This window comes from Poecilia reticulata, chromosome 1, assembly GCF_904066995.2.
Source record: "Poecilia reticulata chromosome 1, P_reticulata-male-v2, whole genome shotgun sequence".
Taxonomy (NCBI): Eukaryota; Metazoa; Chordata; class Actinopteri; order Cyprinodontiformes; family Poeciliidae; genus Poecilia; species Poecilia reticulata.
Genome location: NC_088830.1, coordinates 26,968,133 through 26,981,457, shown reverse-complemented (window position 1 = coordinate 26,981,457; position 13,325 = coordinate 26,968,133). Strand labels below are relative to the sequence as shown.

The 13,325-nt window shown below is 36.6% G+C and overlaps 1 protein-coding gene across 1 annotated transcript; it reads right to left on the bottom strand.

Moving 5' to 3' along the window:
• Positions 1-14: 14 nt before the first annotated feature.
• ifngr1 (interferon gamma receptor 1) lies at positions 15-13,270 on the bottom strand. Its single transcript, NM_001360840.1, is given in 7 exon segments — positions 15-1,763; positions 2,366-2,493; positions 3,223-3,379; positions 4,614-4,765; positions 6,390-6,571; positions 6,673-6,796; positions 13,000-13,270. Coding segments are annotated over 7 exon segments (1,227 nt in total). The 5' UTR covers positions 13,064-13,270; the 3' UTR covers positions 15-1,343.
• Positions 13,271-13,325: the final 55 nt, after the last annotated feature.

The window sequence follows — 13,325 nt, the reverse complement described above, 5'->3', positions numbered from 1 at the left end:
AAAAACAAGCACTCTAAAAATATACACAAACTTTATTGTGGGCAATAAAAGAATCAATTTTGGCAGCTTGTTATAAATCTGACAATATGGAGGTTAAAGGATTCCAACCCAACAAAAAGAGACCAACGATGCAAAAATTGGTGACGATAATATACAAAATTTGAGCAAATATGAATACATAAAATCACAAAAGTCACCAATTCTTCATGAAGTCATTTATAAGATCTAAAATGTTTCGACCTGCTTCAGAGCAGGGAGATTCTGGTTGAGCCACATGTTGACCTTCCTCCATCTCATGCAAACAAGGACGGAAGAAAACCTGTTCTACAACAGCAGGAAACTGCAGTCACTATGAGTGCAGTGAAGATCAAATTAACATTCAAACATTTATTAAAATACTAAATAAGATAGCAGCTCTGGAAAAAAGAGAAACAATCCTTCAGTGACGTAAACTTCTATAAAAAACTTCTGAAGCCAGTTTTACAAGTCGAATAGTTTCCATCTCAGTCATCTTGGGTGCGACTGTTTCACATGCTGACTGTCGTCTAGATTGATCAGGCAATAAAACATTAAACGAGATTAAAGTTTAACTTTTGGCAGATTAATCAGCACAAACAGTCAAAGCCTTTGGCCATGTGCCGCCTCTCTAATCAGAAAAATCCCTGAGGATACTTCACAGCTGCAGTAAGTAACTTTTACAAAATATTTTTTTTACATATTAAAACTGTCAGCATGTGAGAGAATCACTGAAAAGATTTACAACGCCTTATCAAAAATAACCAATCAGAGCCAGGAGGAGGGCCCTAGCGCTGTCAATCATCCCCGTGTTAATGGCAGAGAAATTACTCACTGTTACAGGAAAACTGGTCATCCAAAGTCATTGCTTCCCATGTCAACTAGCTTTAGCATTCACAACAGGCTTTACTGCACACAGCCATGATTGACAGCACTAAGACCCGCCTCCTAGCTCTGATTGGCTGTTTCTAGTAGGCACTGTGGGAAGGTAGAGAAGCTCATTTTGGGTTTTTTTCCGTAGATGATCTGCCTCATACTATACTGTCAAGACAAATATGTCAAGTTTTTTAAATAAAAAGCTGCATAGTGCTGCTTTAGCATCTACTGCACCTGTTAAAATGCTTCAGGAAGCATCTGGAAAGGCGGCGTCACCAGACTAATGCGTCTCCACCGTGAGGTCATGGATGTAAAAATGGATTTCCTTCCTGTCACTTTTAAGAGTGCATAGACGTCCCAAACATCGGTGTCCCTTTATGTTCCCTGAGGTCCATGTGAGACTCGCTGTTAACCACCAACCAAAAAGGAAAGAATCCCAGAAGCTGTTCCTGTCAGTTCCCACCATAACCAGTGACCGGCTCTCCGTCGCCCAGTTCCCTCTGGAAGTACACATGTGGCCGGTCATACGGCGATCTCTCCTCCTCCGTGGAAGATATGGAAATGCACTCCGTCTTCACGGAGCCGTCTGGAGAGTCGTCGTCCGTCCCGTTTGCCCCCGACACAAAACCCTCCGTGTCCAGGTTCGGGTTGCTGTCCTCCAAACAGCCTCCACCCGCGTAGTTTTCTTCGCCCCGACAGTCGTAATCACCGCCGTCGCCGTTGTTCGGTTCCGGTTGCTCACAGAAGTTCTGGTCCTCTGAGACGAGTGACGTCGTCTCGACGGGCGGAGAGGCGATGGAGACTCGACTGTTCTTTGGCTCTGGGTTCGGGATAAAGAAACTCCGCTGTTCGCCGTTTCCTTGCGAATTCACCTGTAAAGAATCGGAAACAAGCAAACAAGTCAGCAGGAATCAGGAATCAGGGCCATTGCAGGAAAAAAAGGTAAATTTCCCCCAGAAATCTCTGAAGTTGTTTTTTTTTTTTTAGAAAAAGACTAAAAATAAATACAATTTTGAGATTAATCTCATTTTCTAGAAGTACTTGGAAATTTCTGAGTTTGAAAAGTCAAAAATGTGCTAGAAAAAAAAAAGAAATTTTTAGATCTCAGAAACTTTCCGGAAAAGACATGGACATTTCTGAGTTTGAAAATCCCAAAGATGTTTTGAGATTAAGCTAAACATCAGAGATTTCTAGCAAATTTTCAACATTTCAAACTCAAAAAGTTTTCAATTTTTTTTCTATTTTTTGAGATAGAAAAAAAATCTCAAAGTTTTTCTATAAAATTTGAGATTTTTTTAAATAAATTTTTGACTTTTGGATCTACAAACTTAACTTTTTTTTTTTTTTTTAATTTCAAAGATTTATCTCAAATGTCAGTTTTTTTGGTGGAAATTTACTCTTTTTCTATCTACAATGACGCAAAATGCTGTAAAGTTTCTCGCAAGAAAAGAAAAGTGTTTATTCCTCTGGTTACCTGGATGTTTGGCACCAGTATCTTCACGGTCCAGGCCTCCACCTTACAGATGACGACTACAGCGACGATGATTATGATGAGAAAAATGGACCCCAGTATGATGGCAAACATTACCAGTCCGTAAATTTCTGCACCAGAAATATAAGCAGGGATAGTGATCAGATTAGGGAAAACGCCTTTCAGTTTGAAGATGTTTGGATTTTAAAACATGTCTGTTGCTTATTTTATTTCAATTGAATCAAGATCAGCTTTTTTTAACGGAAGAGGATTAGGGCCACTGGAAAAAAAAAAAAAAAAGTTCTGACTTTAATCCCAGAATTCTGAGAAAAAAAAAGTCAAATTCGGAGAAAAAAAAGTGATTTTTAATTTTTTTTTTTTTTCCCCAGTGGCCCTAATCCTCTTCCGTAGTTTTTTATTCAAATTGGTTCCAATAAGTTTTCAATCTGACAATAATTTAGTAATTGATTTTTCTATGGGTTATTCTGATGATTAATTAGATTTTAAAAATTAGCCACTTGATCTTATTTTATAATATTTACAAATAAAAAACAAATCACTAATCCAAGCTCCAATTAAAGCAAAAGTAAAGTCTTTAAGAGATTTGAGTTTCAGATTTGGATTCCATATGATCAATAATATACAGTTTGATATCAGAATCATCTATATTAGACATACATCTGCACAATTAGACCAAAATACAAGACTTTTATACGGCGGCCATGTTGAATTAGAAGTAAATGCCGTTTCAAAAGATGAATATCTGCGGAGTATCTATGCTAATCATGGTGTCTGGAAACCTTTCATGGTATGACCCATGTTTTAATGCAACGTTTTCAGTATTTCCAGTAGATACTTACCCTGTTTTTCAGAGCAGTATTTCTTCGTCTCTTTGAACGCTACTGGGTTAACACACTGGTCAAAACACAGGTCGCCCTTCAAGGTGACGCACTCCTCCGCAGAGAGCTTCACGTCGAGTTTGCAGGTTAAATCCGACACACCGCATGACCCCATAAACTGAAATCACATAATCATCACAGGTATTAGTGTTTGGTATCCCAGAAGTCCTGTTTGGATGAATTAAGTGAAATACAAACTGAGCTCCAACAAGCTGAAATAATTTGCAAATAGAGTCTGCATGACTAAAATATCAACAGGTTCCTCCTCTCCATCAACTATGTGAAGCTGTTGTCTCAGTCAATAGGAAAACGAATACATGTTTATGTGATTTGGCCTTTTATCCACAAAAAACTTAATGTCCATAAAAAAAATATTTATAAAATCTCAAAAAATCTCAAAGTGGAGATTTGATCAAACATTTTGTTTGCGTGTATACATGGGAAAACGGGGATTTAGGTTCTTATGCATCATCATCTGCAACAAATAATTCACCACATGCTTCCTTTCACACGATTCCCAATCGATGTTTGTGCTTTATTAACTTTATACTCTAAAATGCAATTTAAAAGCAGTTAAACTTTTAAATCTGTCCACACAAATGAACCTGCTGATGCCACGTTAAATTACTAACAGGAAGTGGAGGGTGTTAGAAGCAACCTGATTGGCTGACAGGTTTTAGCTTTGCACTGCACTGTCCATAGAGGGCAGTGCAGCGCCCCCTATGGGCCCCTGACCGCTCGAGGGCAAATTTGTGCAGGTTTATTTGGGTAAAAGCTTTTCTGAAACCAGTCCCATGTATAAAATATGTTTTTAATCGATACGGCGAACATATTTGTTTTTATAAAGACTCGGCTTGGTGTGTGCAAAGCCTTAGACAGCAGATTTAAAGTCAAACAACAAGAAGGTGCTTTCCAACCTCCTCTGCTCGTAAATCTGTTATCCAACAGCCAAACTCTGCCACTTATGAAGCTCAACTAAGTCACCGCCCCATAAAAAACTGGACTAATAAACCAATAAAATACAAATTTCATATTTAAAGGTAGTTGCATATTTAATTCTCTCAAAAGCTTGTGATAACTAGCATTTTAAATGAACTACACGTTATCCAAGAGGTGCAGTTTCAACAGAAATCAGATGCAACACACCAGCAATGTTTTCTTTTGCGGTGATTATTCTGTGAAACTGATGTAAAATCACTCCAAACTTTGAAAAAATCTGAGAGATTTTAACCAGAACAGAAATGTTGGCGTCAACTTGTGGATGAGATCAGGATTACAGCCTGGTGTTTTACAGCCATCAGGTCTTTTCACTGTAAAAAAATAAAGAAACACAGTTTACAGTGGTAGCTTACTTCAGATGGGTAAACTCTGAAACGGACAGCAGCGTTGCTGTTTGGCGTGACAATGCTCTTCAATTCGTCGTAGAAACGGAGGGGATTTGCAAACTTCACAGAAGCCCCATCTTCAGCCTTGTGAACCGTCACAGGAGGAAAATCCAACAAACCTGAAAGAAGATCATTTAAAGTTTATCTGCCTGACTCCTTTCACCTGAAACCCAAGTCAAGCATCCAGCGAGAGCATCGGGAAGCTGGCTGGAAACCAGTGCAAACAGCACAATCCAGCTCCAGTCAAGCTTCACTACCAGGCAAACATATTCATAACCTTCATTTATTCCTGTGTGTGTTAAACTAACGCAAAGAGAAAGGGTTGAAACACATGATTTTAACCCCTTCACCCACAGAAAAACCTGGTTTTCTCATTATACTTTAGTTTTATTTAATTTAAACAGTTTTTTTTGGGTTTAATTAGTTATAAGAGAATCATTGCTGGTTTTTATTAGTTAAATATTTCTTAGCATTAGTTTAGTTTGTATTAGTTATATTAGCTTTTAAATACTTTGGGTCATTTTGAGGTTCAGAGTATTGTGATTACAGCGATTAGGTAATAAATACTCAACAGAAGAAAACGTTTTCAAACAATATATTCAGTTATTGTTGAACTGATCTGTCGTTTTCTCCCAACGTCTGCCGTCGCCGTTTGCTGACCAGTGAAATGGCGCCAGCAGGAGAACGCAGCTAGTTTTAATATTTACTCAAGAAGCTAAAAATGCAGCCTGAAATGAATATTTAGCTTATCAAATATTTAGTTGGAGTAAAATGTTTAGTTTGTAAACTAAACTAGTAAAGTACTTTAGTACACTAGTTTAGTTATTAGTTATGATAGTTTACTAGTAGTTCAGTAAACTATTAGTAGCTTACTAGTGTTTACTAGTAGCTTAGTAAATCACTTGTAGCTTAATAGTAGTTTAGTGAATGTTTAGTGAACTACTACTAGTTTACTTGTAGTTTAGTAAACTACTAGTAAATCTGTCCACACAAATGAACCTGCTGATGCCACGTTAAATTACTAACAGGAAGTGGAGGGTGTTAGATTGGCTTCTAATCTGATTGGTTTAGTAAACTACTAGTAGTTTACTAAACTGTTGTGGCTAGTAGTTTAGTTACTCATGGTAGTAACTAAACTACCAGTAGTAGTTTAGCAAACTACTACTAGTAGAAACTAAACTAGTTTACAAGCTAAATTTATCTAGTTGGAGCAAAATGTTTAGTTTATAAACTAAAGTAAACTAGTAAAGTACTTTAGTACACTAGTTTAGTTATGATAATTTACTATTATCATATTATCATACCATTTACTAGTTTAGTTTATTAGTTCAGTAAACTATTAGTAGTTTACTATTAGTTTATTAAACTACTAGTTGTTTACTAGTAGCTTAGTAAACCACTTGTAGCTTAATAGTAGTTTAGTGAATGTTTAGAGAACTACTACTAGTTTAGTTACTATTGGTAGTAACTAAATTAGTTTAGAAGCTAAATATATTTAGTTGGAGCAAAATGTTTAGTTTGTAAACTAAATATTTTGCTTGCTTATTAACTATGTGGAGACTGGAGTTTATGAATGAATTAATAATATGGTGAAATATGACCCCCATTTTTTACAGTTGTGAAAGGCCAAATAACCCGAATTATTGCACTTCATTTTTTTTTGTTTATGCAGTTTTACAAATGGCACCCCGTAAAAGTCTGCTAGATGCTGAGTTTCTGAGCACGCTGAATAATTTTACTTACATTTGATATCAACAGTTTTAAACTGGTTGAAGGAGAAGGACTTTGACTTTACGGCTTCTGACTGTCCGCCTCCTTGGACGGCTTTTACAAAAACAACCAGGTAAGACAGGTAGCGTTCCTGAGAGCCCAACACAAACCGGCTGAGGTCGTACTGGTGGTCTGCTGTGCTCGCTTCAAAAGACCTTCAATCAAAGCAGGATAACAAGACCATCGTTTTATTTCATTGATTTTGCTCTAAATGAAAGAGAAAGGAGCATCCAGCGGAGGAGCAGCAGATACTTACCCTGCAACTCTAGATCCAGTGACGTTTACCATGAAAATGGTTTGAGGCTGATGTTCACTGTAATCCCAGCTAACTGTGATATTCAGGTTTTTGCATTTCACCATCACATTTGACGGAGGCGGAACTGCAAAAAGGAAAAGCAAATAAGACTCTGAAAGACAATTCTCCTATCAATTTCTGTTTTTTGGCAAATACAAGTATTTTACATTCTATTCATCCTCTGGTGCATTGAACAGAGTTAGGCAAACCAGAACTTCAACAATAAGCTCTGGCCAAAATATTGTAAATAAAACTATTTCCATAATTAAACCAAAACGTCTCAGAGCTGGCTTAAAAGTCCTCCTCCACACCTGTGGGGGGCGCCACAACAAAAGCCACTGAAGGAAACAAAACATTATGATATGAGAGCAACTTCCTTCTTCACAAAATGTAAACAAAAATGGAGTGGCGTCTGATTTTAGAGGTTGTAGGATTTCCATTTTATCTTTGGTAAAAGACCACAATCCATTTCTCACTCCAGAGTTTAATATTTACCCAGAATGCCTAGCGCTATAGTCTACTTCCTGCTTTTTCAGCCGTCTCCACTCTGCTTCAACCAAAGCCAGACTGGAAGATGTTTCAATTGCACATTCACAGATTCCCCAAACGATCCCAGAACTATAGTTTGATTAAAGCGAACTAAAACAGGGCTGGTGTGAACACACCTTTAGGAAACATGAGGATGTACCCAAACTCAAAGGCGAATCCCCCACTTAACATTCTGTCATACCTGCTCAGATAAAGATCTGCATAGTTCAAACAGCAAAACTCGGAGCCATCAGGGTTATAATTTCCAACAACAAGTCAGACTGCTGCCCACAGCTATAATAGAGTTTTACGCAACGCAGACAGCAACACCGCAACACTTTGTACTGCATCCAGGACCTGAAAGCCTCGTGGTGACAGATGACGGTAAATGTTTACTGCTCTTATGCATTCCAGTTACTGTTTTTTCACTGCCAGACCAGGAATCCAGCGATTCAGTTAATGGAACAAAACGATCACAGACCAAATCTAATGCAGAAAAACTGGGTTTTATTCAGAAAAACCTCAGTTTATAACGAGTTTGTAGCTAAAGTGGAAATCAATTTTTTATTTCTCCTGTTATAAAATGACCACAACCAGACAGGAAGCCTGCAGTAATAATTATTTAAAAAAATGATTTTTTTTTAAATGCAGGGCTGAAGAGATTAACCATGATGAATTGATTTTTGAAATAATCAACTAACTTTGGAATTAATCCTTAACTAAACTTGGCAAAAAGAACAACATACTGAGATTTGTAATTAAACCAAAACTATCTAAAAAAGTACATATACACATCTTAAGTTTAAGATTAAAAAGAAAAGTACTCAACAGAGCTGATGAGGCCAATTTTAATAAAAAAGAAAGTCTTTTAAACCCCTTTTGCTATCCAATAATCAGTTAATCCAAAAAACAAACAGATCGGTCGTTCACTGCACTGATGTTAAGTGGAGCGGAAAGAGCCGAGCTTTTTACATGTTGGCTTTTTTTCACTGCATTAATCACTATTGGTGAATTTTTAACTTAGGTAGTGAATTACTTTTAAAATGTTTAATTTGTGCATGTTTAAGGTTTTGTTTATTCTTTATGGGCTACTTGATTTGGCCTGTCATGGTGATAAATTTAGCTGGATAATAAATTGTGTCAGAAGTTATTGTTTTAAACGTTAATTTGATGTTTTGTACTGATAATAGCATCATAAAAGAACACAGTCCCAAAGATCAATAATAAACTTTAAATTATGATGAATATTTAACACTGGAACTGAACGATATTTAAAATATCCAAATAAAGAAAGAAAAACAGAAAATTTAAGTTAATTGTGAAGTCTAGATAAAATTATTCTTCAAAAATCCGGCTAGTTGAGTTTTATCGTCTAGTTTTTGATAAAAAAGAGGGAAAAAAAAGAAAGTAATAAATCAGGGAAATGGAAATTATTGAGCTCCTTTTAATTTATCGTTCAATTAACTGATACTGGATACTTTAATTTCCTTCTGCCTGAATAAGTCATTTAACAAAAGTTAAATAATCTTTGCAGGCAAACCAAGATCATTCTCAGTCGTTTCCTGAAAGAGTTTACATCAGCAACTAAATGTTTTTGACCTTTGCTTTACAAACTGGAGTGTTAATAGTTTTATAATCCTTCAGTTGCAGGTTAAACTCCACAGATGATGAGGGAGATTAAGAAACTCACTGAAGACAGAGCAGCAACACCAGGCCTCCTTCAACCGGTTAGTCACGTTCCAAAGAAATATGAAATAATATTCGCAGAAATATTAAGACACTCGACAAGGAAGTGGAAAAGGCAGCAGATGACCTCTGAGCAACAATCCTCCAGGAATACGTGAAACTTCAACTTGTGCCAACATGTAGTCAGATAACAGCCCACAGCCAAAGAAGAGAAATTCAGACCTACAGTCACTTTTTACACCCCACATTTTATTTATAACTGATATTTTGAATAATTTTTGGGATCTATAAACACAAATAGTTAAATATTATTCATACTTTGGATCAGTTTAAGACTCGTTTTCATTTGACAAGAGCTGACATTGTATTATGTTATTTCAGCTGTTGTATTTTATTGATTTATTGATTGATTAGTGTTTGATGATCTCGTAAAGCACTTTGGGCCATTTACATACATTTGAAACCAGAAGTTTACATACACTCTGTTAAAGACACCTACGCATTTTTTTTTAACCACACTGACAAACTTTTCCCATTTTAGGTCAATCAAGATTAACAACAGTAGCAAATGTATTACTTTCTTTAAAGTCAGAAGCTTAAATGAGCCTTTAAACCAGGGGTGTCAAACTCCAGTCCTGAAGGGCCGCTGTCCTGCAGCTTTTAGATGTGCCACAGGTACAAAACACCTGAATCAAATGGCTTAATTACCTCCTCAGTTCTCCAGAGCCTTGCTAATGACCTAATTATTCTATTCAGGTGTGGTGCAGCAGAGGCACTTCTAAAAGTTGCAGGACACCGGCCCTCGAGGACTGGAGTTTGACACCCCTGCTTTAAACGGTTTGGGACTTTTGATGCCATGTCTTTGGAAGCCGATTCATAACCTCTGAGTTAATCAGAGACACACCTGTGGATGTCATTTAAGGTGCACCTAAAACACACGGCTTCTTCGTGTAACATCAGTGGAAAGGCCAAATAAAGAGAATTGTGGCGTTTCTTTTATAACGTACGTCAACTTCTGGTTTCAGATGCGAGACGTTTATAAATAAAACTGACAGGAGAAACGACTTGCTGTTTGTGGAGAGACAGAAACATTCGTTTTGGAGCGCCGCCCTGCAGCCTGAACTCTTTGTAGACCAGCAGGTTTTCTCTGACCGGCTGAATGAAAACAGCCTGATTACCACCAAGCTATTTTCATTCATTTATTTATTTTCAAACAGACATCAAGTGAAAACATGAAAAAAAATGAAAATGCAACAAATCATGCCCCACTGACATGCAGTTTTACACATTTGATCTCATGATTTCCTCCTGCTCTCATATTCATCAACCTACAAACATTTAAATCTCCACACGAGATGAACTCTGAAATTATTCCCACATTGAAATGCACTTAAACCTCTCATTCTCTTCCTTAAATTATTCATAAATTTCACATTATGTTATGTAAAACATATGAATAAGCTTCTTTTATATCAGTTTTTTAAGGCTGGTTTATATCTGTACTTTGTTTAAACTCATCATTTAATCCAGTCCGTAGATCTCCCACTGATATATAAAAATTACATTGTTTTTTTTTATTTCCTGCTAATCTTAAATTATAACAACCCCTCGCACCCCCGTGTCACAAAACATTTTTTGAATGTTGGGTGGAAATTGATGGTTTTACAGTTTAATTTCAGTACATTTGATTTAAAAAAATAATAGATTTTATGTTCCTATGCTTCACCTCTGGTTGTTGTTTAGGGTTTTTTTCCCTCTCGAACCGTTTTGAATGCTGGTCAAACTCATCGGTTTGGTCTCATGTAACCAGAGCCTCTTCTGCCACATGTCTGCTTTGTTCCCTTCATGGCTGCACATCTTTCAACAGAGGCTTTCTTTAATCGCTCTTCAGTAATGGACTGAGACCACAAACAAATATTGTTTTTTCCCTGCTGAGCCGTATTTCTGCTTTTAACAGCTTCTCTGCTCTGGATAATAACTCGCCCCGCAAAGTAGGTCACTTTGGATGGTCGTTTCTTGTTGGTTGTGTTGTTGGTTTGTTCTAGTTTTGGATGATGGATTGAACTGTGAGACATTTCAAGCTCAGGATCTTGCTTAGAACTTTAATAAAATTTTTAAAAAGTGATGTTTTTACATATATATATATATATATATATATATATATATATATTTTAAACTGTCACTATGTCAGGACTGTTTGCTGTGAGAAAGATAGTCTGTGAAAATATCAATCTCCTCCACTTTCTCCCTGAGCTGCTATTGCCGTCTATTGCCATTCAAAGCGCCACTCGAATGTAGCAAAAACAACCAATCAGAGCAAAGAGGAGGGTCTTAGTGCTGTCAATCAACCTTATGTTCTCACTGCTAAATGGTCTAATGGCAGAGAAACAGCTTTCCGTTAGAGTAAAAACTGTTTATCTGCCGTCATCAGTGGCCATGCTAACTAGCCTTAGCATTTACAACACGCTGCTACACAGCAGAGTAAAGGAGGGAGAATGAGCAGCGCCACATGAGATTGTGATCGACAGCGATAAAACCCGCCTCCTGGCCAGGGCTGCGTAGTTTGATCAATTCCATCTATATTCATCGATATTTTGTTTTTCCTCAGAAAGTAGACATTTTTCATCCGTGAGTGTCGATACACTGAGTTTTATGTTAAATCCACATGAATTAAATGACAGCCATCACACATGGCATTTTTTACCCAGATGCACATGTACATTAAAAATGACATGTAATGAAACAACCAGTTACAATTAATTAAATAATTAAATGAAATAAACCACATTATCTAAGCGAATAAGACGAAAAAGGTTCCTTTCCTGCATAACCAAATACACAAAGCCACACAATTAACATTTAAACAAAGCAAACGTATAACAAAAACATTTATTACACCAGTATTATCATCAGTTCAATTAATTCAATCCAAGTCTATGGAACAGTCACAAAATGTCACCAAAATCACTCCGTCTCTCCAAAGCCTGTCTGGAAATCTTAAAAATGCATCAAATCGTATCGAATTGTTTGTTGAATTCCATGATATACATCGTATCGTGAGCAGAATATTGTATCGAGAGATTAATGTATCGCTACAGATCTACTCCTGGCTCCGATGAGTTATTTCTAGTTAGAACTGGGAGAATGAAGAAGAGCTCAATTGTTTCCCAGATTATACCATCACAAAATGATGACAGTTTCAACAAATATGTAAAAATAATTCATTTATTATTTACAAAAACTTATTTACAAAAGCTACATGCTCCAGTTTTAGGGAAGTAAAAAACAGATTTTTTGGGGAATTAAATTATAACTAAATTGATAATGAATTTAAAGTACTGAAGCAGATTTCCCAAATCTAACTGGTGGAAAAGTACAAGCTGTAGTCTAGCTGCATCCAAGCAGGTTGGGTAAGAGTTAAAAGAAGAGGAACTAAAAGGTATTTCCACACCTTCTGTCAAACAGGTCAGCCCTGATTACTTTCAGGTGACAACATCTCACACAATGGCCACTTTTCGGCCTTGTACAACAAAACAGAGGTTTTGATTCACAACCTCTTCAACTGAACAGATGAGACATTTACCTCAACATCAAAAAACTGATTTTCTGGGATTTCCATCAAGTTTTCAGATTTAACTTTAAAGACCTTAGTCAAGTTAATTTGTGTTATTTATATTTTGTCATGTATTCAGAAAGAAAGACCAGAAATCCACTTATTTTGTTAAAAATAAATGAAATAAGTTCATTTGATGGCTAAGTTTTCAATTGAAAATTCAGTTTTTCATTCGGGATTTTCCTTTGGTGCATTTTATCAATCACTTTGAAATAGAAACGAGATATTAAAACAGCAAAGAAACAATCCTTTCCTTATCAGTTCGTGTATGTTAGTTCTTTAGGTTGTTATACAATATTTTCTTCTAATATTAGATATATTACAGTCACGTTCTCATAAACCATTTTTAATTCTTTTTTTAAAATGTATATATATAGTCTCTAAACTAGCTACAAAACCTTATTCCAGCCAAAGAAACGTCAATACTTTTGTTTTAAAAACTGTCAAGGAAATCATCTTACCGGCGTCAGAAAAAAGCCCGCAGATGATGAGAATCAGGGCCGTGAACGCACCATTCCTCAGCATGGCTCAGGCCTTTGAAGGGTGATTGACGATCAGGTTGGACTTCCTCCTCAGGGACCGGCTGCCAGAACTAAACGAATTAAACTTAAGCTTCCCCACATTTGGTAAAAAGGATCAAAAGCCTCAGCAATTCCGTGATTTCACATCGGAGCTATTTTTAAGTCGATTTCCTCTCAAACGTTCCGTCAGCAGAAATGAGTTCGAGTTCCGACTAGTCCTCAGGCGTGTGTAGTAAAAACACTGATGGCTCATTAACCTGTAAAAC